We start from the raw sequence: 27,996 nt of genomic DNA, 5'->3' as shown, positions 1-27,996 counted from the left end.
AACAAAAAATAATCCAATAGCATTGACTTTTATTCATTCATGTTAAGTCACCTGAAATGGTATCTGTTGCATTTAAATGCTCATTAATGTAAATGGCTGAACAAATCCATTTTAATGGATATTCAATCCATTAAAAAAACTCAATATCCCACATAGTTAAAGTCACTTCAACATAGCCTCATGACAACTCCCACACCAGAACAGTACTTTATTTTGTAAATTTTGACCCATCATTACTCCCATGTTATGGTCTTTTCAGCTGTCAAGCGTACAAGGTGAAGAAAAAATTTAGATGGGGGTTGCACCTGGAAAATAAATTTCTTAAACTCCATATACAAGTTTCAAATCTGCTGGGTCCCAAGTCCATCTATGAACTCCCAGGCTGCCAGTATCATGTGCAGCATACTAAAGCTACACTATCTGAATAGCTTATTAATTCTGCATAAATCAGGTCAATCAATGTGTCAACCTGTAACAGACTGCGCACTTTTAACTGAACATGGCAAAATATTCACTCTCTTGAACTTTACATCATCTTTGATGTCAAACAATGAGGCAAATCCCAACAGTATATACAAAAAACAGCTTTGCGTTTACAAAAGATTGTTTCCCATACTGATTAATCCAGGCAGCTAACTCATTGGTTTATGCAACTTTATTGAAGAAAAATAAATCAATTACTAGCAGAGCTATTAGTTGATCACTCATCCATTGACAACTTGCATCATTTTTTCAGTGCTATATTAAACAGTGTATTGGAAGATAGATTAACTAATAGCTCCAAGCCTCCTAACAATTTAAATGAAAATTACAAAATGTTTTGAGACCCTATTTTGGAATACAAAGGGTGTTTGACTTCCAATTTCCATTCTCTGTAGAACAAGAACAGGTCATTCCTTTATTGACATGCATAAAATACATCACATTTTCTGTTCTGCTGATGCTATAAATTCAATACCAATTCTCCAGCCACATCAGTTATGAGCATAAAGTATATCATGTAACCTCAAATCTCTAACAGTGGAAGGCTTAAACAGAATGGATGCTGCTAGAATAATGCTGCTTCCTTTGATGTGACAACTCAGCATCCATCTCCCTCCCTCTCAGGTGATTCTTCAGCATGTTAGAGCAGTGAGGAATGGTTTTAGTCTCATAACCAAGTTAGAGTGAAGACATTGGCCACATAATACACATGCTCCATTTTTTTTTAAAAAATTCAGAATCTTGGGCAACTGTTCTCTTGTAACTACTTTACAGTTTCTAAAAGCAGTTATTGTCCAAAGCTGGAAGAACTTAAGTCTTCTCAGATGAGCATGTGAATGAATGGAGGGAGGTAAACAAAAAATAAAATTAAAAAAGATGAGGTCTGATAGGGGAGCAGCCGGATAAGAAAATCAAAAAAGGAACAGTAATTTAAAGTTTATTCCAGCTATAATGCAGGTTATTCTGACTTTAAGGTAGCATCACATGGCATACTTCTGAGTCCATTCCCGAGATATTCTGTTGTACCTGTAAATAAAAAAGATGTTATTTAAAAATTTAAAATAATTCTTAATATTTAAAAGGTAAGGAAAGAGTATCTTACTTCTAGACTCATCATGGAGTCGTCTTTAATGGCTACGATTAGGATAAAGCCAACAAGGAAGAAAAAGCACTGGTACTCAAAGCACTGTAGGAAACAAGACCCTTATGCTTCAATACAGTGTCCTAATTCACTGAAAGTAATACTCTAATAAACATATAGATTGGCTAGCAAAAATCAAAGACCTTTTTTCTCTCCTACTACTGAGCTAATCACCTATTAGAAATTTTACAATTAGCATCCATTCCAACAAATGTTAACCTTTTTTTAACAATTTGCCAAGGACCTATTACCAGAATAGTGCACTTATCTGTAGATCTATGGAAACTCCCATGAAAGCCAGACTGAGCAATGAACTAATAAAACATTTTTATCTGAATCCTGGACTTTATGATAATTTACTTAATCCTGGATATTACCAAAAGAGAAAACGCCTTTAAGATTTCAGCACAGGTAGAAGATTAAGACACTGGGGAAGATGATAAAAAAGCAATAATTTTCAAGAGGAGGTGGGCTGTGAGTTATATGTGCTAATCAAAATCACCTGTTACTTTTAAAGTGTGGTGACTGGCAGCTAACAAACCTCACTTGAGACCTGATGGATGAAACTAGTAGGAGTACAAGTGGGGGCATCTTTGTTTAAAATGATCAACAGGTAATTCATACACAAGCAAGGATATTTACTGCTGAGGAACATCACTAATATTGATAAAATGCTATCAATTTCCCCCTGTATTACTACCATGCCAGAGGCTACTTACCAGAACAAAAATTATAATGATAACCTTAAGAAAGGAATATCTAAAAGGACGTAGGAGAACTGATTTATATTTACAGTTTGACCTCTATAAAAATATTAACTTCGTTTCAAACCAAGAACTAAACATAGTTCAACCATTTTTCTAACTTTAAGTTCTTTCTCTACCAATTCGTGGTTACCTCACTTAGATACCTCTCATAAAGCCAGCACTTTAAAACAAAGGTTTCATTTAGCATACAGGTAGCCACAAAGTACAGCTGACACTAATGCATGCTTGTCAGTAATGAACATTTAGTATAGATAGTGAGGCTTAAAAAAGTGTTTATCCCTTACATTATTATCTCTTGGCAAAATTTTAACTAAGTTACCACATTCCATATAGTACTGAAGTTTAACATATACCAATTTTAAAAGTTAAAATTTAAATACTATAGTAGTTTGAAAAAGATGCTAAAATTTTCATTTCTTACTGGTGCTATATAACTCTGCTTTGCCATGCAAAAATACTCTCAAGCAATAATGACTGCTGGGTATACTTTCACGCTAAACAGAGATCAAGCAGTTAAGTGTACAGTTTTCAGAAACTGCCACATCAGTTACCTTTTGTTAGTTAATACAGTGCCTTAACGCATGCAGCACTCATGTGCTGGCAGTACCATGAATAAGCGCACCATAATGTGCAGATCCTCTTACCCTACAACATAGCGTATTTCTCTGTCCACTCTCTTGCTAACCTATTGTACCTAATTGAACAAGTATACTGAGCATTAATTATAACATACGGAAATTATAATGGTAAAGTTGTACATAAAGAATTCAATATATAAAATATTTAAACCAAATTTTTACAACAGTACCAATATTTCTGTTTTAAATGTGATTGGGGTGAAGAAAAAATACCTTTCTTCCTTAAACTTAAAAGTGACAAACTGCTGAACATGTTAGAAAAAGAAAACATAACCTAGGAAATCAAAAACAACAACAAAAAACCAATCACATTTCAATAACTAGCTTCTGCACATTTCAACTACTATCTTACTAGAAATAAGCATCAAGTCTCCTTGGCATCATGCCACAACTTACAGCGAAGTATATAATACTAACTCATTAAGAAAAGCCACTTTTTATACTGTTTTCTCAAATTACTACATACTTACTTATCTCTGTCTGTTTTATAGATCCGTGCAATCTCTGGCACTAGGGGGTCATCTGGGTTTGGATCACATAGCAGTGAACAAATGGATAAAAGAACTGGAAGAAAACAAATGTCTGTTACCCACCACTGGGAATTTGGTTGAATAAAAGTATTTAAAAACAAGTATTATAATATAAACCTCAATCCTCAAAAGAGGATTAGTTTCTATCTCAATTTCCATAAGACAAAGCTTTACAGAGATTTTGATTCATAGAAGACAAGTTCCTGGTAGAAAAGAGACCCTAAAAATAGATATTTGTTAGCTTGTTTACTGACTAGCTACAAAAATCTGCCAAATTCAGAAGTTCTGAGAGAGTGAAATGATGCCGTATCAACTTATATTACCTTTTCTTTTGCTATGCCATGTTGAATGTGGTATCTTAGTTCCCTGACTAAGGGGACCAAACCTGTTTCCTCTACAGTGGAAGCGTGGAGTCCTAACCACTGGATCACCAGGGACATCTCTACATGAACCTTCTGAAATAGTGGAGTTTCTTGGTAATGGCTGGAGGGAGGTGGGGGACTTTGAATAAGAGTATAGCTATGCAATATATGCTTAGCTATTTAGCTTGAAAAAATAATCCATTTTTTGTCCTACTCTCAGGAGAGTCTCACAAAAACACCCAACGGCCCCAATGACTACAGGTTTTATCTCCCAGAATTTTAGAGACCATATCCAACAATTTTGGTTAAATTAAAAAAAAAAAAAAACCAGAACAAACAAGATCTACTACTGAGTAGCTCTTCAGCTACAGCTCTCACTCTGACCTATTCAAAACATTAACTTAAAAGATGTAGAGCATCATTGGAATATGTATCTAATTCATTGTGAATACGAATTATGTGCCACTGTGCAAAGTTTTATAAAAAGTTTATGATATAAAAGTTTAACGTGGTTATGACAATCCTTGGAAGAAGATAAGAGCAATACCATGAAAAAAAATACACTATAGAAAATATAATAATTTTAAACTCAAGGGCAGGATCAGAAATAAAACTAAATCTGCATTTACAGAAACAGTGTTCAGTATTACAGTGTATTCCCAATGATGGTAAAACCAAACAAACCTGGAAAATAGTATTAAAGTCTTCTTCATACCAGGTGCCTGGTGTTAAGAGAACCTGACCTGAAAAGAAACTCGAATGTATCCAGGGGGGTGAAAAATGGGCCTAAGATAATGCTGCACCTAAAAGAACGACAGCAGCATTTACCCAAATTGTCCCCACTCCCCACACAGAAGTGTTTCTGATTAATCAAATAAAATTTTGGGAATGCTGCAGTCCCTTCAAAGAGATTCAAATGCACTGTACAAGGACACAAACGGCTAGATGTCCTGACTTAACAAGTGAATGAACAAACAAACCCTGTTTCACTTTGCATTTACCACACTTCTAAAAATAAAACTTTTTGTAAAACACTATTAACTATTTCAAGAAATAATCTGGGGAATGCTACATTAAGTATTCAGCCAGAATATGAGAATGCTTCAAGTTAGCTGCTATCCTCAAATATCTGAAGTACAGTCATAATTAGCAACATTAAAAACTCATTTTGTGTACTAAAGAATGCTAATAAAGCCAGCATCAAAAACTGAAAATTATTAAAAGGCAGACTTCCTTCTCATTAAGTAGCTTTGTGGTAGGTTATTTTTATTTGTGGGGTAAAAGTGACGTAAAAGCCACCAGAGTTGTTTGAAAGAGATGGAGAGAGATTCCATCTCCATCTGGAACATCAATGTGGAAACCAGACAACCTATTAAAGAGCAGAATTTATCTAGGGACCTTTCCCAAGACTATGCATTTTAGACTATTATTAGGTAGGAAACAACCTACCATGATACATGAAAACTTAACTAAAGGTTTCTTAAAAAGATTTTTTATATAAAAAATAAGAAACACAGGAAAATGAAATCAGAATTTTCCCGTAAGAAACCTCAAGTTCAAAAGCTCTGTTAACTTTAGGTATACCATTTTTGCTAAATGGCAACAAGTGAGTGAGATGTACAAGTGGCTTGGGATTGAAAAATATACTAAGAAAGCTATTAAATGCTGCTATTGTTATTTGCAAATAATGCCCCTCTCCATCTGAATGTTAACTTCTTCCCACAAAGTCTTTAATCAATACTGCTAAAAGCAAAAATGATATAACTGCTTGTTCCTTTCCCCATCTTTATCAAAAAGCTGGCATTATAAAAATACTTTAGTAAGTCAGCTCAAAAATGAAACTCCTTTAACTATTAGAAAAATCAAAGCTGCTAGTATTTTACCTTTAGAAATAGTTAAAGCAGGAGACCACTGTGATCTTAGAATATCGAGACAAATGCTGCCATTACTGTTAATATTTGGATGATAAATTCTTGTTGTAAATGCAACCTAAAATAAAAAAAAAAAAACAACTTTATTTTTCCCAAATAAAAACAAGCATTGTAAACTTTGGCAAAAAACTGTAGCTACACTTAAAATAGTTAAAAATTTTAAAAATCTAATAGCTAAAAGTTATACACATAAAAGCATCTATATTCTGACCAAGATCCTTCAGGGACTTCTTCTTTTTAATTAAAATGGAAAATATAACCATGTAGCAAAAATTTTATTATCAGTGATATGGTGGGTTATTCCAAAGGTTAACTTTGGCCCTACCATAGCATGAGTATCAAAGGAACAACTTCAAGGGAATTTAGGATTCACTAACAAATTAGAAACTTTCCGATGTAGACCAAAGCATACAAACTAGCTCATTTAAGGCATCAAGGTACAAAAGCATGTATTAGAACTTCCATTTCCAACTGTACATAAAACACACATTTGAATATCACAAAATAAATTAACTGTCATATTGTACCTGTAACATAATTGTGAAGATAGTTTGTGTGTGCAAACTCAAAGCCCAAAATATATCATAGTCTTAAATCCCAACACAAATATGGTATATTTTTTAGCAACACATGAAAATGCACAATGAAGGTATTTGGAAGGCTTGTATTTAAGACACTAGAGTTACTGATCCCAATCTGTATAAGCACAATAAAGTGGGAAAAATGTTTCCACATGGTGTATTTGAGCCTTGCAACATAAAGGATAAGGCAATTCTTACCTCCAGTTACAAAGTTCAAATCCAGGTTTAACTATTCTTTTAACTAAGGCTAACAGCATTCAATATCAGTGATTTAATTCAGTATATACATTCAAGCCCCAATTACTCTTATTCATTATACACTCACACTAGTTTAGCCTTAATTTATGCAGAACCCTAATGTCTAGGAATGTTCTATTCCTCTGGAATAAAATACAAATCTATACTCAGATTTGGGGGTGAGGGGGAATACTTGCCTTAGGTGGTTTGAAGGGGTAGTCTGTAGGAAAATGAATTGTCAAAAAGAATACACCGCCTTGATATGGGCTGTCATTCTGTGAAAAGAAAAATATGCTTAACTCTGCTATTTAAAATGACTGCTAAATAATTTATGTTAACATTTATTTTCTAAGCATTTCTCTAATATGAAGCAAAATTACCTATTTACATGAAAATAGTCTAAATTATTCCATGATAAAGTTCTTATTAGTGAAAAATCACAATATTTACTATAGAATAAGGAATCATAATTTAGATACTATTTTACATGAAGTCAAAGAATTTTAGAAACTATTCAGAAACACAAGGTTCTAGATCCTAGTTCTCATAAAGTACAGTTAACAATGAAGTCTACATAATAATGTATAAAATTATAATCTGAAAATAAAGCTTACATCTGTTTGTTGAGTATTTCTAATGACAGTCATTACAAACAACTTTGTACCTTAACAGGCTATTCTGGTCACTGGCAAACCAGAAATTTATCCCTTGTAGGTAAACATAACTCCCTTCAATAGGGGAAGTCGAATAGAAACAAAGGAAGTTTCTAAGTTTAGTTCCCAGTTGGCCCTCAAAATTCTCATTTAATAAAACCATGACAGTCTTTTCTTCAAAATCACATCACTAAATTCTTTACAGTAAGTCAATACACAAAATTACTAGATCTGGAAAACTTGGGATGTTTGCTTTGCACACTTGAAACAGAAGATACAAAATTTCAAGCTACAGCAGTACTTTTTCTCCTTAAATGTTTTGCTCATTGTAATTTGAGTACGAAAAAATCCTCAGTAAATAAACATCATATAAGGTTACTATGAAGTAACATTTGGGAGAAACTTACTGGTATTCCACATTTAATTTAACCAATACCAAGAAAAAGATACCACTGTTGCCATTTCACGAGTAAATAAAACAGGACTTAAAGTAACTTAGTGAACTATACAATTTGTTCATGATAAAACCAGGATTGAAACCCAGGTATTCTGAAAACCAATATATCAAAGAATGAAAAGAAGGTGATGTGGTCAAGGATTTCAAGGTCAAAGAGTTTTTTAAAAAAATGGAATTGCGTAATTGCCTCTGGATATGCAGAGTCAACCTGGAGATGTATTTGAAAATCTGCAGTAATTGAATTATTATCAATACCCATTCCTCTCCATTCGAGTGAGGATGTATATAGTGCTATCATGAACCTTTTATTATACTATGCCCACTCCTTATGCGAGGCAAATAACCTTCACAAGGCTGACACTGTAGTACAGCTTATTTAATCCCACCCCTCTGTAAAATTATTAAACATTAGTTGAATTACTAACTCCATTCTATTTACTAGGTAAGTGAAAGGGACACAGAATAATTTCTCATCTTGCTAAGTCTACAGTCTGGTAGAGACATATAGTGAACTTTTATAGCTATTATGAAGAAATGAACAAGGCTACATACCTGGGGTTTATAGGAGAATGGTCAGTTTACTGATGATCAAGTTAAAAGATACGTACTATTTAATGGGAGAGCTACTATTTAAATGTCTTTCCTACTTCCAAGTCCCTCTGCCTCATAATGCCTATAAAACTCTAATTCAAGGAAACTAAGACTGCAAAACAGCATCTAGTAAGTACAGAAAAATCAAAGACACAGGAATGTGATCCAAATTTATTAGATTAACATATCATTGTTAAATAATATGACCATAATTGGAAATAGATGCTTCAAATAGCATACACTTTTATAAAATAGGCTCATATGGAAGATACGTTTTTACTGAGTACAGTTAACAATTTAAGGGTAAACTGTTTTAATGAAAACGTTTTCATTAAGCTCAAGTTCAAAAATTCTGTTTAAGCTTTCATTCCAAGTTTCATACAATCAAACACTACTACATCTGACTGCTTCTTAAAGGTAGTCTAACAATAGATTTAGTCAAAATCAAATTTCATCTCACTTGTTCAAGAAAAACTTATAGAATGAAAATATTTCAATGTTACAAATTAACACCAAAACTCCAGCAAAGAGGAAAAGCTGGTAAAAACCATACATGATCTAAAGGTAACCAAACTATGTCACCTAAAAATTAAGGCTCTTCATTTGAATTTACCATAAATCAAATATACCAAGAAAAACAAAAAGGAATACTTCGATAAACAAACTGATCCAATCTTAGAAATGAAGAATACATAATGGATCTCCTCTTTAGAAACCTAGTCCAAACTGCTCCTCCCTCAGTGTCTGTCTGTACTCTTCCCCCCAAGCAACTATACTGATATTCTGCTTCTATCTCCTGTCCCACACTTATTTTGCTAATTCTAGGATCTATCTTTAGTGCTGTTATTCCTTCTAGAACATATATTCAAATGCCTATTGAATATGTTTGACTTGGATGTCTCAAAAACTGAAACCACAATAGTCAAGCCACAAACTAGGATCTCATCACTGATTCTTTCCCATCTTCTCATAGTAGATACCAAATCTCAAAAATCCTGAATAGTCTTCTGAACTGGATTCCTCTCCTTTGTATCCACTGCTTTAGTTCCAAATCTTACTAACTTTTTTCTACATTACGGCAATGGTTTACTACTGGTATTCCTGCCTTCACTCTGGTTTTTCCCTCCAATTTATGCCTCACCCTAATGCTGAAGTGGTCTTTTCAAGATAAACGTTAACTCCAACTTGAAATCAAGCACAGCTTGCCAAGACCAAAGTTCAAATTCCTGTGCTTTAATGATCTGGTTTCCAACAATCTAGTCTCATCTTTCACCTCCTCTCCAGAATACATTTCTTACTGCACAGTAAATAATGCTTCACATTTCCTTTTTCTCATACTTCTTTCCCCTACACTTGGAATATTCTTCCTTACCCACAGGATCCTACCTATACTGTAGGGTCCATCTTATGCTTAAATGTTTTTTAAAACGTAAATAATAAAGTCCTCCCTTGAGTCCAGACTGCTGGCTGCCCTTTTAAAATACCTTGCTCTGTATAGTTATTATTATTCAACAAAAATTTAACATTTAATTTTCGTCTTACACTATACAGAGTAAGGTACTAAAGATGACTTTTCATGTATTATTAGCCTTCGTAGGGAAAATGTAATAGTCAACATAAACTGAAAAAGTCACCCTTGTGTAACAATAAAACATTTCATATGGACCAAATATTTTACACTTCAGATAGTTTTTGTAGCTGATTCTGCTCAGGCTGCCAACAATATTCACATACACAGTATGTGAATGGGTATTTATCTTAGATTAGGCGGAATGGAAGTTAGTGTGGTTCTCGAAATAATTTCAAAATTCCTTCTAACAGCTCCATTTCCAATTTTAAAAAGTCAAGCACAGAAATATCAGAAATAAGTAAGGAAATTAAGCTTCTTCTTACTGCATCAATTTGTTACAGAAATTTCCCTTAGTACAAAATAATTAACAAAATTTAAACACCAAGTAACTAGCAATGGTCTGCCAATTCTTTCAAAGTTTTATTTTTTATCAGCATGTGTGATCCAAAGTATCTTGTCTTCAGAAACAATAAGGTAGCACACAGGTTTTAAGAATCTTGCGTTTTTGCTCAATCATCAAGAGCACTTCCTTACTATAATCCACCAAATCCAATAGTAACTCTACTAACAAAATTATCTAATCAAACTGTGATGTTTTGTCACAAAGATGCAGTCAAAAGTCAAAGTAGCACAGTTTGTTTCATTGATATACTTAATAGTAAGGTAACTGTTAACCATATACAAGCAGATATCGAAACTTAGGTGTTTACTTATGAAGCACAGTTAAGATCTGCATTTTGGGTGAGTTTTTAATTTTTGACTCACTCCTGAAATTATCCAAGAATGAGAATTAACTTCTGCAGAAAACCAGTAAATTTCAGAGGCTAATGTTACTAAAGCAGAACTATGATATTATGATATAATTTTTGCTCTTGTTAATCTGGGGTTCAGTTCAGTAATCCGGGGTAGAGTTCTGCAAATATTTATTTTTGAAAGAAGAAAATTGCTCTTCTTTATATTAACAGGTTGCTGGGAAAAAAATTACCAAAGAATAGCCATAATCTGAAATATATATGAAATAAATGAAAAATGTTTCCTGAAAATAATGCAAATTAAACAGCCAAAAACTTTTTCAGGCAATCTCCTATTATATGGAAGACTGCTAATGAGCTCCTCAATTATGCTTCACTTTGATTTACTAAAGGCGAAATTTTGGAAGGGAATAAATAAAATAGTTTCAAAAATCAAGCAGAAAAACACTGGTTTAAAAGGATTGGTTTATTACACACACCATCCAATCACAAGTCTTGACTACCAACTCTTTCATGCTTTATTAGTACTGACAACTCAATTTTCATGAGAGTATCTTAAAGCACCTCTGAATCAAAGATGAGTTTTATTTGGTTCAGATATGGCAAGGCATTGTACTGAATTCTGTGCTTCGAAAACTGGTGATCTATAATGGGAAAATTCTACAAGTTGCAAATTTAAGTGCCGAAATGGACTTGGTAGAAACTGTGCTAGATACACACACCTCATCTGAAAAAAAAGAAGCAGTTGCTATTTCATCTTAAGTCTAGTCAGGAGGTTTTTATGCAAAGACTGTCAACTTTTAAAACATTGTGTGAGTCAGGAATTCTCTGGTGGTTCAGTGGTAAGACACAGTACTTCCACTGCAGCGAGGCACGGGTTCGATCCCTAGCTGGGGAAATCATAAAATCCTACAAGTCATGCGGTGCGGATAAAAAATAAAACACTGTCAAATTGGGTCAGCCATGAGTTACATAAATATGTATATTTAAAGGGGGTGGGAAGCACAGGGCAGTGGCAGATCACTGTTTTGTTACCAATTAGACAAAAGCAAGCATTTAAAACTGTAAAAATATACCTGGAGGTAACAGGAAACAATCCTGACTCTGTAGTTTTCATTAGGATAATCCAGACATATTTTAAACTATTAAAAATATCCCCTTCCATCTTATTTATAATCAGAACTGTTAAATAAACATGTGCTAATCCAACCCACCCTCTGGATAACTTCAAGGTTATTTCCTCTTTTATAATTATGAGCTACTCACTATTATCTCACCTAGTACATTATTGCCATTTATATTGAAATTAAAATACCAAAAGGGGTAAGAAAGCAGAAAATTCAGTAACAAACACACAACTTAGAACAGAAATCCTCACGTGCCTTCCAAGTTAAAAAAATTGTTAAATATTGTGCAAGATACAGTCTTACCCCAAGATGTTTTACTGCGCTCTAATTCTGTGAAATTCTTAGATGGTATCCATAATTCTGAACATTCAATTATCCAGCAATACAGTTTCTTATCTACCCAGGATAGAAAGGAATTTTGCTGTATTCAAAATATCACTTTCTACCTAAAAATATTCAAATTTTATATGAAACTAAAGTTCTATAAAAACTCAAAATATCAAAATAATACCATTAAGCTAGAGTTTAGGCAGTTACACGTTGAGAGTCTCTGAGTAACACCATGATATGGTCAGAAAACAAATTGGCTCTGTAAATCAGGAAGCTCTGTGACAATACTTTACATTCGTATGAGGGAAAATTAGAAGAGATATTTGACAGGTCACAGAAATGCTAAACATAGAACCCAGGGACAGACATTTATACTGTACTTAACAAATGACTAGTTTTCTTTCAAAAGCAATACAATTATGGCATATCCCAAATAGAATTACAATGTAATGAAATAAAGCCATAAAGAGTTAGTTAAAAATTACAAACTAGATTAATGCTGCGTTTTTAATTAAGTCTTTGCTTTTAATTATCAGTACTTACAGGTCCCATAATTGTGGCTTGCCAATGAAACACTAGAAAAAGAAAATACTCTTGTTACTGTCTAAAATACACAAGCTTTTTTGAAACTAATGATAAAAATCAACTTGAAAATTACTTACTATCATCCCCAACTGGACCTGCAGAACATTGTGCTGGAGGGTCACGGGCCAAATCACTAAGTTCCTACACCAAAATAGAAAATGCTGGGTCAAAAGAGTCATCCACTTTGTTATTTTCACACCATTCTTTAAGGGACATATAATCATAATTTACATCAACAATACATTCCAGGAGAAAAGAAAACATAACCAACCCTAGTCCAGTTCCTGGGGCACACTAAGCATAGTTATTTCATGGATGCATACCAGAACAATCATCTTGGCTAAGGGTGCATGAAAGCATACACACACAGAGAGATGAATTTTTATCAGAGGCATACCTTGTTTTGTTGTATGCTTCATGGATACTGCATTGGGGTTGGGAGGGTGCTTTGTTTTTAAACAAATTGAAGGTTTGTGGCTATCTGGGCCCTTTTTCTAAAAGCACTTGCTCATTTTCTGTCTTTGTACCATATTTAGATAATTTCTTGCACTATTTCAAACCCTCTGTCAGTTAAAAAAAAAAAAGATTACAACTTGCTCAAGGTTCAGATGACTAGTGTTTTTTAGTAATACAGTATTTTTAAATGAACATATGTACATTTTTAAAAACATAATACTACTATACACTTAACAGACTATAGTAAACATAAATTTTATGTGTAATAGGAAACCAAAAATAAAAAACACACGTGACTTGCTTTATTGTGGTATTTGCTGTATTTTAGTCATCTGGAACCAAATCCTCATTATCTTCAAGGTGTGCCTGTACATGAACAAAAGCTGTCCTACAAAATGAAAATGTTGTAATCCGATACTTTCCTAGGTTAAGAACTTAGGGCAGTTTTCAACATCACATTATTGCTGAACTTTCAGACCATCTCACAGGCCCTATCTTAATCACTGTCTACTTTCTTAAATACTGTTCTTTCTGAATCACACTACCCAATGACCTCATTTTCTCCTTAAAATCTCTCATGGGGCTAGGGAAATATCCTTTTTGGTTTGATCTTATCCTTATACTCAACACCTTGTCTTTTTCACTTAACAGTGAGTGTAACTCTGAAACAATCCATCTTTCTAGGTAGAAAAGTGGTTTGCACATAGCAAATTACAGAGTTTCCACAATTCTGCTGGACCTTAATTCCCAAAGTGTATCTAGCCCTTCCATGACTTGTACATAACCCATACAGATAATCTTGTAAGAAAACAAAGCTGCTTCTTTACACGCTTTTTAAAAATTTATGATACAGCCTTATCTCTACATATCAGTATGTAAATTCCTACATCATAGGGATTTATAGACCCTGTAAGATCCCCTGGAGGAGGAAACGGCAACTCACTCCAGTATTCCTGCCTGAGGAATTCCATGGACAGAGAAGCCTGGCAAGCTACAGTCCATGGAGTCAGAAAAAGTCGGACACGACTTAGTGACTGAGCACACGAGACAAAAATGGACTTCAAAGAAAAAGGCAGGGAATACACTTCAGGAAGATAACGAGACAAATATATGCCTTTACCACATGGTCAAAATAATGCACTTCAGAAAAGTCAACTGCTTAGAAATGTGAGTTTAGATTCACTCCAGTTAAAAAAAAAGTATCAATAAAGAATTGTCCTTAAGAGTAATCATTTTGCACTATACACGCAAAATTATTGTGCTATACATCTATTAGGGCTTCCCTGGTGGCTCAGAGGTTAAAGCATCTGTCTCCAATGTGGGAGACCCGGGTTTGATCCCTGGGTCGGGAAGATCCCCTGGAGAAGGAAACGGTAACCCACTCCAGTATTCTTGCCTGGAGAATCCCATGGACGGAGAAGCCTGGTAGGCTACAGTCCACGGGGTTGCAAGAGTCGGACACGACTGAGCGACAGAACGGAACGGAACGGATACATCTATTAAGTTATACAAAAAAGTGCCTTGATATACACTTTGCCAACTTGCTTCTGAAACTTAAACTACAACTACTTTTAAGTTTATCAAGACAGCCAGGGAATGCCAAGAGTCAATTTTAAGATGATGGACGTGAAGTTCAGATCAGACATTTATGGTTGCCTATGTAAATTTACTTCATATGTTCAACATATTTGAGAAAATTAATTCTAAACACTTTGATTCTGAAGGGTAGGAACTACAAAAGCTCTTATCCCAGAGTTAAGCAAATAGCTGAAACAAGACAAATCAAAAAACTCCACAAGTGAAACTAAGCACGTAAAGAGGAGTCTAGTGGGCTATACAGTCAACTGATCGAAGAGTCAGACACAACCGAGTACACGCACACTCATACCCCTTTAGCTTAGAACTGAATTATAGTTTTTTTGAATCAATTATCCAGATGACTGTCACAGGCCAGATTAACTCCCATAAAACACTGTAGTTAAGAATCGAGTACAGTCTAACTAACATGAAGAGAATTTTTTTCCATGTCTCAAACTTCTTCAACAAGTTCTTTTGTTTAACTGGTTCAACGAAAAATAGATAAACCAGAAACTTATGCAGTCTGATTTCCTCTTAAAGAACATAAGAGTCCAAAAAAGTCTATTTTAAGGTTAAAAATGTACCTATATTCTGAACCACCCTCACCGCTTTCCTATACGACAATAAATTAACACAAAAATGCTACTAAAACCAAATACAAACTTGTGCATACAACTCAAATGCTTAAACAGCAACGTGAAATAAGGATGATGAGTATGTTCCTCCCTCAACATGATCATAGTGGAGTCTCCCTTTTAATCCAATTTAGACCCACTATGTCCTAGCATTATTTCCTCAATCTAAAATAGAAATGCCTATTTTACAGAAGTTCTGAAGGGAAGGGATGAATGAGATAAAGTACTCTAGCACACTATCTGGTATTTAATGTATTAGGTACTCAGCAAGCAGACTACCCATCTGGAAGGCAAGATTTCTTGGATAGGTGCTCAACTCACTTATTAAACAAAATAAAGCTGCTTTATAAATAATAGGCTACATTACTATAGCCTTAGCTCATTTAAATCTTTTGCCTGTGTGATGAAATTTTACACTTAGTTGTCTATAACATAATCATCTAGCAACTGTCTGGCTCATGCTACAATATACATTAGTAACAAAAGGTCAGCAATTCAGGGATTATTTGTGGATGGGGTTTTAAAGAAACCATTTTACCAGACTGCATACATGTATGCTAAGTCATTTCAGTCGTGTCTGATTCTTTGTTACCCCATGAACTGTAGCCTGCCAGGCTCCACTGTCCACAGGGATCCTCCAGGAAAGAATACTGGAGTGAGCTGCCATTTCCTTCTCCAGAGGATCTTCTCGACCCAGAGGATCGAATCCACTGTTTCTTATGCCTCTTGCACTGGCAGGCGGATTCTTTACTACCAGTGCCACCTGAGAAGCCCAGATTGAATTGCACGAAATTGTCAATACTTGACCTTTTGTGAACTATAGAAACTGCAATTTCGTGCAGTTCCATCTAAAAATGTCTAGTAAGCATTTGAACTCAAATATTACTAACATTAGTTTCTTACACAGATCTACCCCAAATCATGTACTTTTATGTACTGAAACACATTACTGAAGTGATGCTGAAACCACTTCATAATCAAGTTCAGGAATCTACAGCTGACCTGGAATATATCTATATCCTGTTAAAAGCTGCACATTTTATGAAAAAAGCCTAAGAAGATATTTTGAAACAGTTTTCCTGCACCGGGACATCTTTGATTCACCAAGCTTTTATATGTTAGTGTTCACTCCTTCCGAATGAATGAACAATTTCAGGAAAAATTAGCACTGAATTTCAGCTCTTTACTCCCATAATTTCAGGATCTTCTTCCCCTCATATAATTTGTAAATGCCTTATTTTCCAAGTTCTCCATAACTAAGACATCTCTTAATACTCAAAGATCTATTATTTGCCAGTTAACTTATGTACCAAAATCTACTTTAAAGTAACATCCTAACTTTAAGGATCAAAGTATCTTTTACATAAATACAATGACTTACTTCAAAGATATCAAATAATCCTCATGACATTATTATGTCCATAGCATAAGCAAGACAGACATAAAAATATCTCAGCAGTGAAAAAACATGAGAAAAGCATAAGAAGTCATCTCAGATGCTCTTCTATGCAGCATTTTGTCAAATGCTCAAACCACCTTCCCTTTCTGGAAATGTTTTTCTCTTACTCTAAACATATGACTGTAGTGTTGGGTGATTGTTAGTTACCATTAACCAACTATTCAGAAAGGATAATCATAGAATTTCGTACCAGCTTCAGTGGTTAGCTCAGAGTTGGAAATAATGCAAGCTAGAATTTGATTTTATCAGTCTGTCCCTCATCCCTACCGGAGATTTTTCAAATTGAAGCTAAAAACTGGAAAGGTCATTTCCTTCCTTTTCTAATCAGGAGCTGTAGGGATGTGACCCAGAGCTATTGGCAGGCACAAGCCCCGAAATTACATGATGAATCCAAAGAAAAAAGAGGCCACACTGGGCAGCAGGGATAAAAAAAAAACAACTAACTTGGCATACAGATATGCAATTTCAGTTCCTAAGGCTGTAGCTTGCTCTAATTCCTACAGTTAACTGCTTTGATTGTTAACTACTCCAGTTTTCTGCTAACAACTCCAAGAAGTAGGAGGACAGAAAAAATAGACATAACCATCTTAAGCATAGTGCTACCTGGGCCCTATTACTATTATACATATTTATCCCATGAAAATACAATGTACTGCTTTAATCTGGCTGTAACATGTATAAGAAACATAAATGAAGCAAAGTTCAAAAATCAAACTAGAGAACCAGGAAATCATGTGTCTTATCTAGTAAAGAGCTAAACTTTCAGTGACAAAAGCTGAAAATTAAGTGAAATCTATTTCTAAAATAAAAAGCGTAATATTAGCATGTTTCACCAAAGCATTTATTCATTTATATGGAGATTGCCTTTTTGGTGTCAAGCATATTACATCTGAAAATAACAAGATAGACCATGAATGCCTTTCCCAATAGACTAGACTAACAGAAAGAAGACATAACATTAAAAAATAAAAAATTACATTTCAAACAACCTGAATATGTAAAAGGCATTCAACTGCTTTGTGAATTTTGAAATGGTTATCACTAACCTTGCCTGAGTTTAAACCAGTGACACTTAAGCTGGGTCTTGATAGAGAATAAGCATTCAAGATAGAGAAATTAAAATCCAGGGGAGTGAAAAAAAACAGGAAGTTAAAAAACTCGATTGTAGTTTGATATACCAGACACACAATGGGGTACAGGTTAAGAGAGTAGCAGATATAGCTAGAAAGATTAATCGGGGCTGGATCTTTTGAGTCCTGAATACTATGGCAAAGACTATTCCACAGGCAATGGGAAACCACTGATCGCTTTTTGAGCAAGACATTTGGATTTTTTGATGTACTAGCAATAGTACACTAGAAATGACTGACTTTCTAGATCCTTTTACCATACCTCTTTCATATTTTAAGTGTTGCAGATCTTTCATGTACTCCCCACATATCCTTCCCTTTCCCTGACAAGTTAACAAGACTATCCTAAATTTTTTTGACCATCCTAAATTTGCTGTCGTTTCTTCACATTTTCATACATTCCAAGCCATGTACATGGCATTATTTGTGACAAAGACTAGGAATTCTAAGCTGACCCTCTATCCCCAATACAGATGACCACACAAAACTTTTACTTAACTTACGGGATTATCAAAGACCAACCTCACCCACCATATTGTAGGAATTCCTCCTACAAAGGATACATGAATAGGTAACTACATTAGGAACATAAACTTAAATCATCAGGGATGAAAATTATCTTAACACATTGATCACTTTACCTTTACAATCTTATGGAAATAGGTCTTCTATCCATTTTACATTCAGTAGTGCCCCCTTAAGAGGGGAAAGGAAAGACTGAATCAAATCAAATGTAAGTAAGACATGTTGAGCTTCAGGAGTGGTTGGAGAGCAAAGTAGTGTATCTACTAGACAACCTAAAAAATAGGTTCAGAGATACATTTAAGGTTACTTTCTCAAGTGTCCTTGCACCAAAGATGTATTTAAGTTAATGATTTTGATACAGTATTTTGCAAACTGGAGACAAAAATTTCAATCCCATCAACCCAACTCTTCATTTTACTCAAGGAATAAATGCCACAAATTAAGACACAGAAAACTGGTGTTTTCTTGTTTCTCCTTCTTATTTCTTCTTATTCACTGTTGGTTTGTATCTTACTATATTCAGTGTGAGCCTAGGTTACCCATTTTTCAAGTCATGTGGACTTTAAAGTCAAGTAAGAAAACAACTATTTGTGGCACTGCAAGAACTGTATTTATTAGATTTGAGATCGGTTTCCAATGTAGCATCTATTTAAAGAATTTTCAAAAGCTATTTTCTCTTTAGGTGTTCACCTTATAAAATGACTTTAGAACCTAAATGTTTCACAGGCTTTAGAGACAAAAACAATTTATAAAATTATATGAACAACTTCAATTGTCAGCTCTTTGCGTCTTAGTATTTTAAGAGGAACAGTGGCAAGAATCAGAAAGAACAGCTCATATATAGAACCAACAAAGTCTTCGTACTCTGACCATACCTCCTGACCATAGAGAAAAGCATTACTTAGGTGGGTTCTTTACCAACTATCAAGACCACTGAAATAGAAAATAGGGGGCAGGGGAGTTTGGCACGCACTAGCTAAAGGCTCCACTCACCCTGAAAGGACACTAAGATGGATCAACATGTTAACTATCTGTGCTTGTGTATGTGTACTTGGTCGCTTCCAACTCTTCGCGACCGCAGCCTATCAGGCTCCTATCTGTGGAATTTTCCAGGCAAGAAAACTGGAGTGGGTTGCTGTCGCCTACTCCAGGGGATCTTCCCGACCCAGGAATCGAACTGGCATCTCTTGCATCGGCAGGCAGATTCTTTACCACTATGCCACCTGGGAAGGCTCTAATATAACTAGGGCACAATGCTGAAAACTGTATTGTCCATTAAAAAAAAGTTAGACACTTCTTCACCATGATGTGCTCTTGTGGGGAAATCTCCTTTTAGGATCATTTCCCTCTGAATTGCTTCTCCTGAGACTTCCTGAACACCTGGTAGTGTGAGAATCCAGGCCTTCTCCCACTGGGAAAATATGCTTCTCCTTTCCCTTAAAAGACTAAATAGACCCATAGAAAAATAAGTCAATGAATTTTCTCTAAAAGCCAACCAAAAGGTATAGTTTAAGCCAGTGACTGTTTTCATCCGGAGGTACATGATTAAACAGTGATGAGTCTGACCATTCTTTATGTGGGACTCAAAAGCCTACAGTTTATTCTGAGGAAGATCTTTGCTTCTATCATCATGGGACACAGTATCTTTGACAATTGACTATTAGAGGTAAAACATGAGAAGGCTGAGAGATACTGGCTAAGAGCAGAAGTCTAAACATAATGCTAAATATTTTTTTTGTTCCTCTAGGGGTCACACAGAGTCGGACACGACTGAAGTGACACAGCAGCAGCAGCAGCTTATAAATTGAAAAAACAAGAACTAATTATGAATAATAAAATTACAGAGCAGACATATGGGTGGATGAGTTACTAGTAAGATTCAAAACCTCCAGTAACAATTATTTGTGCATTCCGCTAAACATTCTTTTAATGACCACCACTAATACTTACTCACTAGAGCAACATAACCAAAGCCAACATTTACAAAAACAAAGTTCCTATTTAATCAATTCTGCTGTTGAGGTGTAACTTCCTAAATAACCTTTTCTAGTTTGTCTAGTTCCATCATTCTCTCAAGGACTTGGCAAAATTGAACTCAGATGACTACTGTGGTAAGGTCAAGTACAATAATTATGATATTAAGTATAATAATTACCACCACATTCCACAATCATGTTATTCCAATCTTGCCATCCATTTTGCATCAAAGTCATAATGACTAAAGTAGCACAGACATGTTTTGTATCATCAATTTGGGGAAAACTTAAAGTTCATTCCCTTAGTATAAGCTATTTCTTATACTTTATGTAAGAGCCAATTTCTTTCAAAACTTTCGCTTGACTTAAAGATTTGTCACACGATAAAGACAGACCTTGCCTCTTAAACCTATACTGACCAACATAAAATACTACCCTAGGAGATGGATAAGATGAGGGCATGATGTAGGAAGCAAAGAGAATAAGTGCCTTAATAAATGTTGAGATAAGAATCACCCTCAAAGAGGCTTTACAATCTAGCAAATATAAAGGTATATCCTCAGACCAATGATAAAGGTCAACATGCAGTATTAGTGTCCAACTAGTAAGACAATAATTTGCTCTAATTCTTATAAACATCAAGTCTGCTATGAAGTAAACAAAAAATTTTTAAACTTCAATGTTGTGAAATTTAAATACCATACGTAGAAACAAACAGTAAGGAAGAAAAACAACAAATATCTGAGAAACGCATGGCTACTGGAAGTGATTTCAAAAGAAGGAAGTTTGGCAAAAAGATTTTTGGGTCTGAACAATTTCATATATGGAAGGAATAGCCCTTTTAAAAGTCAGTTTAGTTTGAGATTTCTAACTTCTGAGAAATTCTGAGAAGTTTCTTTTACTTTAAGGATTAAGAGATAAGTGCTGCATACCATGTCTCATTACATCACTGACAAGAAATTAACTTCCTGTTTAGTTATAATTATGAGACAAGTATGCTTATTCAGTCAAAGTACAAAGAATGGCTTGAATGAATAATACTATAATTTTCTTTCTTTCAATCACCATTTAAGTAACTCACTTAAGATTACTCAAAGCTATTCTTTTGTAAGCATTATCTCTAAATGGGGGTAAAGACACAGAACCAAAACTAGTTTCTAAGCTTTGAACTACTAAAGCAAATAAGGCATTTTAAAGATAGGGAAGACAAAATTAACAGCAGTCCACTAGTTGAAAACTTTCAGTTATATATTAGCCATGAAATTATAACAAGACTAAAATTAATGTGAAGTATTGCAAGAAAAAGTAACCAAGGAGTGGTAAAACACAAGATCTAAAGGTTAAAAACAACAAATTTAAACAAAGCTGGTTGGAGGTCTCTAAACGATACATTATGTTCAAAATATAGTTGGAGATAAAAATCAGATGTTTGAGCAAGTATAAAATACTTCTTTGAATTTTTACCCTCCCCACATAACAGGGCCAAGGGTACCATTTTGACACCAAACCTCATCTAACATAGAAAGGCAAATAATAAACTCACTAAACACATCCATTCTTAATTACACTATACAACTGGATAGCAAAACTAGATCAAGAGCACAAAATTTCCAGTGAAATAAAATTAATTTAATTTTGTCAATACTAGCTTGTCTCTGGAAGGGGGGCTAAAGTAGTTATAAATGAAAAATCACACTCTGACAGTAACAAAATATAGTGGAGAAAGATATTTAGACAAATCTAGCTTTAATAATGGGTAAATCAGACATTTAAATAACCATTCCCCTTATCTTAAATAAAAGTTTGTTGATTTATACTAACTTTGAAAAGTTATACAGGGTGACAAATATCAATTTATGTATTTATACGCTTGCTTCCTTCACTCAAAACAGAGTGTCCCACAGGTAATAACAGGTTTCCCTGTATTTTGTCCCCTGGGACTAGACTGTGCCAAACATTAAGACTTCAGTAAGATTAAATGACTACTCCTTATGTCTTAGGGCTTCCCAGGTGGTGCAGTGGTAAAGAATCTGCCTGCCAATGCAGGAGACACCAGAGCCATGGGTTTGATCCTTGGGTCAGGAAGATCCTCTGGAAAAGGAAATGGCAATCCACTCCAGTATTCTTGCCTGGAAAATCTCACAGACAAAGCCGCCTGGTGAGCTACAGTCCATGGAGTCACAAAGACTCAGACATGACCAAAAACACACACATCCCCCTGCGTATGTCTGAGGTTCTTAACCAGAGGAGGCTTCAGAATCACCTAGGGGATTATTTCAAAATTATGCCTGATCCAGAAATGATTCTGAAAGTCTGGTAAGACTTCATGTACTTATACTCTCTAAAAACTGTTTTTAACATTCTAATACATAAATGTAACCCATGTCAAAATCCACATACACAGTATGTAATAGAATGTAAAACCTAATTTAGGATTTGATTAACACTTAATCTCAGTTCTAGGAACTTGGTGTCTGTCTTCTTTAATAAAGAGATTATAGTGAAATGCTTTGGAAAATCCTCAAGAATTGAGGTATCAAAGGACACCTGAACCCACAAGTTAACATACGACAGAGGTAAGTCAGTGATGTTTTTCCCCAGAGCTAAAGCAAGAGTATTCAACTTCCCATTTGTTTAACTACCAGAATTAACACTGCAGAGGATCATGATGAAACCAAAGCAAGTACCAGTTAACCTTATTCAAATAAGTAAAATAAAAACAGGTAATTTTATGATCAGCATTTCTCAACGAATGCCCTGCAAACTTAGCTGGTTATAGACAAGCCTTGACACATGGTGTATATAGCCTGTACGTTCACTGGATACCAGTTTATGATTCCCCTAGTGACTAAGATACTAACCAAAAAAGAAATTCACTTCTACTTCCAAAACTTACATTAGCTCAGATCTAAACTCAAGAATTACCTATAACCTAAGGATAAAGTTAAATCCCAATTATCTAAACGTTCAGTAAGAGGGGAGAGGTTATTTCAGGAAGCAAAATTAAATTTAGGAATTGAAATTGTTCAAAGTAGCAGTTCACAAGTTCAGTCCCTTCCTAGCCATCTGAGCATAAGATAAGTAACTTACTCCATGCCCGTTTCCTGATGTGTAAAATGGAATGGTAAAAGCACCCATCTCATATGGTTGTTGCGAGGATAAAATGAATAGATACTCATAAAGGGCTTAGAAACAGAGTTCACTACACAGTAGATCCTAAAACCTATTAGCAGAAAAATACATGCAAAAGAAACCTTTTTGAATACCAACCCCCTATAAAGATAAAATGAAAACGTAGTGGTTAAGAGCACACACTTTGGAGTCCAACAGCCTAGGTTCTAACCTTAACTTTGCCATGCTATAACCCTAGGTGGATTTTTTAAATCTCTCTGTGCCTCAGGTTTACTAATCTCAAAAATGGAGGTAACAATTATACCTACTTCCTTGGACTGTCTTAAGATTAAATGAGTTAATACAAGTGCTTCAAACAGTTCTGACACATTGCAAACACTCAAAAAGTGAGCTTTTCAGGTTTGATTCATATTTTATGTAAAGTTCTCTTTAAACTTTCTGAAAATACATGGACAGTGGTTATTTTGTTTAATGAGAGCAATAAAATTGCCTATGGCCCCCAAAACACCACCAACCAACATGGGAGTTCCCATTTTTTGATTGTTGTTGTTTAACAGCCTTGTAAAATCACAGTGTGTCCAAACAAATAATACAAGAGGAAAAATAAGAGTTGATTGATAAGGTTGCTTGGTCCAAGAAATAAACAAAATTGTAACATAAGCTTCAGGAATCAAAAACTTAATCAAATGAACTACTACTGATTAAAAATATACCCAAAATAAGCATTTCAATAAAATATCAACAAAGGATACAGATCTATCAACATTTAGAATCTGGGCAGCTGCAGGAAAGAAAAAATTTAAAAATAAAAAAGGTGCCTAAAATAAAGAGCATCTTCTATTAGAGCTGTCCACTTGCTAAAATTGTTTGAATCCGAGTTTTTGGTTTTTTAATTTTGACCATGCGATTCTGACACTAAATAGCTGAAAACCAAACCACAACACAATTTTTCTATAGACTGAATCAATAATGTCCCATATAAACATTTTTTTCGTTTTGGAAAGTATTACGTCCAGTTTCTGTATTATACAGACCTTCTATGCATTTATAAAAGGAGACAGTCTGATTAAGAGTACTAGACTAGAAAAGTTCTTTAATAAAAGCTCTTGAAAATTAAAAACAGTAATATTAAAGTTGCAGTAATAGTATCAGTACCAGGCGCTAGGGGTCTGTTCAAAGCCACACATGAACTGATTTAATCCTCAAAAAAAAAAAATCTTGGCCTCTATTCGTTTTGCTCACTGATGCATCCTTAGTATGATCTAGAATAATGCCTGGTACCTACTAAACACTCAATTATTCACAGCTCATACATAACATGGAGGCACACAGATAAAACCTTTCCCAGTCTTAAAATTCTAACTGGAGCATTTTTTTGCTCCAAAGTTCACACCCTTAACCATTATAGTGCCTCTCTAGAGCTTTTAAATGATTAAAGTGGTGTCACAGCAGCTGGGTATCACCTGTAAAAGAAAAAAAACCAATGAGACCTTCCTTTAAAGTATTCTGTTCCACGTGCATAAAAATCTATGGATCTGAAATCATTCCACATCTTAGTGGCCTGGATGAATTCCCATAGAAAAAAGGTGTTGACTTGCAATGAATGCTATGTTCTTTGTATTAACTATACTGCAAAACATAACCATGCTTCTCCAATGCATTGCTGACCTTCAAAGTGATCAAATAAAGAGGTCTGATAATCCTTTTTACTTTAAGCCTTAACTCCTAAACTCCTTTCCCACTATCTCAAAAATAAAAACTTAAGTTTATATTTCACATACACCCACAGTGACAATGATGGCCTGAAATAAAATTCACCATTTCAACATCAATACATTGAAGATCTAAACTTTTATCTTTAATAGAACAGCAGTTTGCCAAATATATTCCGAAGTCACACATTAAATGTAAAATTAAGCATAATCAGGCCTATTTCTAGCAAAGCCAAGTCCTAGCCATTCCTTCCATGTAAACTCTTTTAAAAGAAGTAACCTATCAAAACCAAAGTTTAAAACCCACAACCTTCTCTGTCTCCTAGTTTTATTAAGGCTGAATTTATTCCACAGCATTTTTTTCAAATAAGCTGGAAATACTCCACCCTCCTTGATTGTGCAAGAACCAAACACATCACACACACACACGTTACAAAAAAGGGAAATACAGTCTAAGAGTTTGAATATAGCTAAGTCTTAAGTAGGAGATCTTAGAGCAGTGTACAGTCTAATATAAAAGATAACATTAAACAAAGATTATTATTTCATATTACAAGAAGAGATGCCGGAAAGCGCCTGAACCAGTTAAAGCAGCCGCCATCTTAAAATGCGGGACAGAAGTTAGAGCAAGAAAATGAGACTAAACCACCGGAGGTAGAGGTTCCGTTCATCCCCAGAACCTCAAAACACCCTATTTTTTCCAACTTGGAGCCACAGTTCAGCATCAAACCTCCTTGTATATAGCGAAGCAATTTCCCCAGAGAATGTTATTAAATGGACAGAGGCAAAAATAGGTACTAGCCTCTCGTGCTGCCATCTCACTCTTTACCCTCCCCCTCTTCCCATGCCAAAGAAAAACGGAGCTTCCAGAAGGGTTTTACATCAGTTCCCGGTGTGCCTCTGATAAACAGGTTCGGGTGAAAAGCCCCGACTACAAAACATAGGAAGTGGCAACATTGTGTCAGCCCATCTTCTCCCAACCCAACTTACGCTTGTGTAACCTGCCCAGAACCGACGATCACTTTCTGATTAGACTCACTCACTACTTCAGCTGCCAAGACTTATACCTTGACCCCTTTATCAAGTTTGGGACCTGCCGATTTCTTAGATTTTCTCTCCTCTGAGTTTCCCACGTTTCTTCCTCCAGAAGGCAAAGAGCCCTCACATAACAACAAAGTTTTCAAGCAATGGGAATAGGAACGCCATGACATCTTCGGGAGCGTCTCTGGCCAAGTCTGACTCCCAGAGGGGACTAACACTTCTTACAGAAGAACCGAGGCGCCTGAAATCACTCTCGATCTCTAATTTGCACCGATTCCATTGAAACATACTCAAGATAAAACTCCTCACTTGCCAGAAGTGTTCTGTTCTCTTCAAACCGCATTCTTCATAAAGTATATCCGCATTCCCCATCCCCCAATGGAAGTGACCCAAGAAAGGATATTTCCATATTATACTGCCTCCCTCAAGGCTTTCCTCCAGGCTGAGCCTCCCTTTCCTCCCACGATCCCATTCCCCTCAGCCCCAGGGTTACCTTATTAATCCGTTTCAGCGCCATAGTCTGTGCTTTTCGTCTGGCTCCTCACTATCTCGGTGTGTGCTCGAAGGTCCGGCCAAAACTCTTGATTATCCCGGCGGCTGGGAAGGATTGTCTCTTCGTCTCACACCGGCTCTGCCAGACACAGGCGCCTTTTGCAAAAACGGAGCAAATCAGCACTCGCACAGGCCCCGCAGAGACCCTGACGAATCCAAGTCCCTCAAAATCGGTCGCGATCCGGGGTGGGTGGGGTGGCAGAGCCACCGCCAGCCTCTATGCCGTGCTCCGGCCCGAAGAGGGGGCGAGGGTGACGGGAAGAGCGGAGGGGTGGCTGCAAGTTTGACTTCCCGGCCTCGAGAAAGGAAGAGAGCCGGGTGGGAAAGGAAGAGGCGGAGGAGAAAGGGGTGGGTGCGGGGCAGGGTCCGGGGCGCAGCAGAGGTGGAGCCGGGGCCTAGTCGGCGCTATGCCGGCGTCAGTAGGGCAAAGAAAGGCAAAGGGGGAGGGGGAAATAGGAGACTCGGACTGACGCCCGGCTCCTTTCGGTTTCTGCTCAAAGGTGCGGCCGGGGAGGGGAAGGAAAAGAGAGGCTTCAAGTGTGCTGCTGTCCCCGCAGCTAGAGCTATTCTGTGTCGCCCCTGACGCCACCGTACACCCCGCCTTCCAGCGCGCGCCCGCGCAGCCACCGCCAGCCCCCACGCGCGCGAGCTGCCCCTGAGGCTCCGGCTTAGGCGCGAGGACGCGCCCATTCCCCCTCCCTCTTCAGCAGAAGAGGCCCCGGCTCCTCTAGCCTTCCCACCCTACCCCACCCCACCCAGCAGGCTGGGCACTGAAGCCACCGAGGGCCTGCATTTCCCCTTCCCCGGCCGGCCAGTGCGCCAGCCTCCCTTCCCTTCCCCTAGCCGTCCACACCCACGCGTACAGAGGGGCCGGGGCCTCCCTCACGCTGCGGCCTCGGCCTCCTCCCCGCGCGGCAGCTGGTGCCTCCCCGGCCCTACGGGGCTCACGCGCGCGACACAGCCACAAGATGTCCGCTCTGACGGAACTACTGCCAGCTGCCACGCTCCGCCCCTCCCCCCTCCTCCCGCCTCTTCACCGCCGCGTATCAGTCCGCCAACGCCGCC

The 27,996-nt window shown here is 36.3% G+C and overlaps 2 protein-coding genes across 5 annotated transcripts in view; one reads left to right on the top strand and one right to left on the bottom strand.

Annotated features, from left to right (window-relative positions):
• Positions 1-20,367, top strand: part of LOC148777813 (uncharacterized) — a 39,862-nt gene extending 19,495 nt beyond the window's left edge. Inside the window, exon 2 of the mRNA XM_088836201.1 lies at positions 20,266-20,367. Coding sequence (XP_088692327.1) covers positions 20,266-20,297 — 32 coding nt within the window. The 3' untranslated portion in view covers positions 20,298-20,367. The remainder of the gene's footprint in view (positions 1-20,265) is intronic.
• On the bottom strand, positions 10-27,953 carry UBE2D3 (ubiquitin conjugating enzyme E2 D3). 4 transcript variants are annotated; one of them, XM_055434298.2, is made up of 9 exons: positions 27,795-27,953; positions 26,873-27,027; positions 12,813-12,876; positions 12,694-12,725; positions 6,868-6,945; positions 5,805-5,910; positions 3,500-3,593; positions 3,036-3,085; positions 10-1,509 (listed from the first exon to the last, which is right to left on the bottom strand). In XM_055434298.2, the coding sequence occupies exons 2-8, from the start codon at positions 26,894-26,896 to the stop codon at positions 3,037-3,039; spliced, it is 447 nt and encodes a 148-aa protein (XP_055290273.1). In that variant the 5' UTR covers positions 26,897-27,027; positions 27,795-27,953; the 3' UTR covers positions 10-1,509; position 3,036. The 4 variants fall into 4 exon arrangements, with proteins under 4 accessions (XP_055290273.1, XP_088692323.1, XP_055290281.1 ...); XM_088836198.1 differs by lacking the exon at positions 3,036-3,085 and adding an exon at positions 4,606-4,664 and having other exon boundaries at positions 1,405-1,509; positions 12,694-12,743; XM_088836197.1 differs by lacking the exon at positions 3,036-3,085 and having other exon boundaries at positions 12,694-12,743.
• Between the last annotated feature and the right edge of the window lie 43 nt (positions 27,954-27,996).

The sequence above is a fragment of the Moschus berezovskii genome, chromosome 5 (assembly GCF_049115385.1).
Source record: "Moschus berezovskii isolate FMDL1 chromosome 5, NW_MosBer_1.0, whole genome shotgun sequence".
NCBI lineage: Eukaryota > Metazoa > Chordata > Mammalia > Artiodactyla > Moschidae > Moschus > Moschus berezovskii.
The sequence above is the reverse complement of the archived record's forward strand: the minus strand, read 5'-3'. Positions and strand labels throughout refer to the sequence as shown.

Coding starts and splice junctions, on each gene's coding strand:
- UBE2D3 (XM_088836197.1), bottom strand. CDS start 26,896: ATGGCGCTGAAACGGATTAATAAG. Junction 6,946..12,693: donor AAGCCACAATTATGGGACCT/GTAAGTACTGAT, acceptor TTCTTTTCACAG/AATGACAGCCCATATCAAGG. Junction 5,911..6,867: donor ACCCCTTCAAACCACCTAAG/GCAAGTATTCCC, acceptor TTTTTATTTTAG/GTTGCATTTACAACAAGAAT.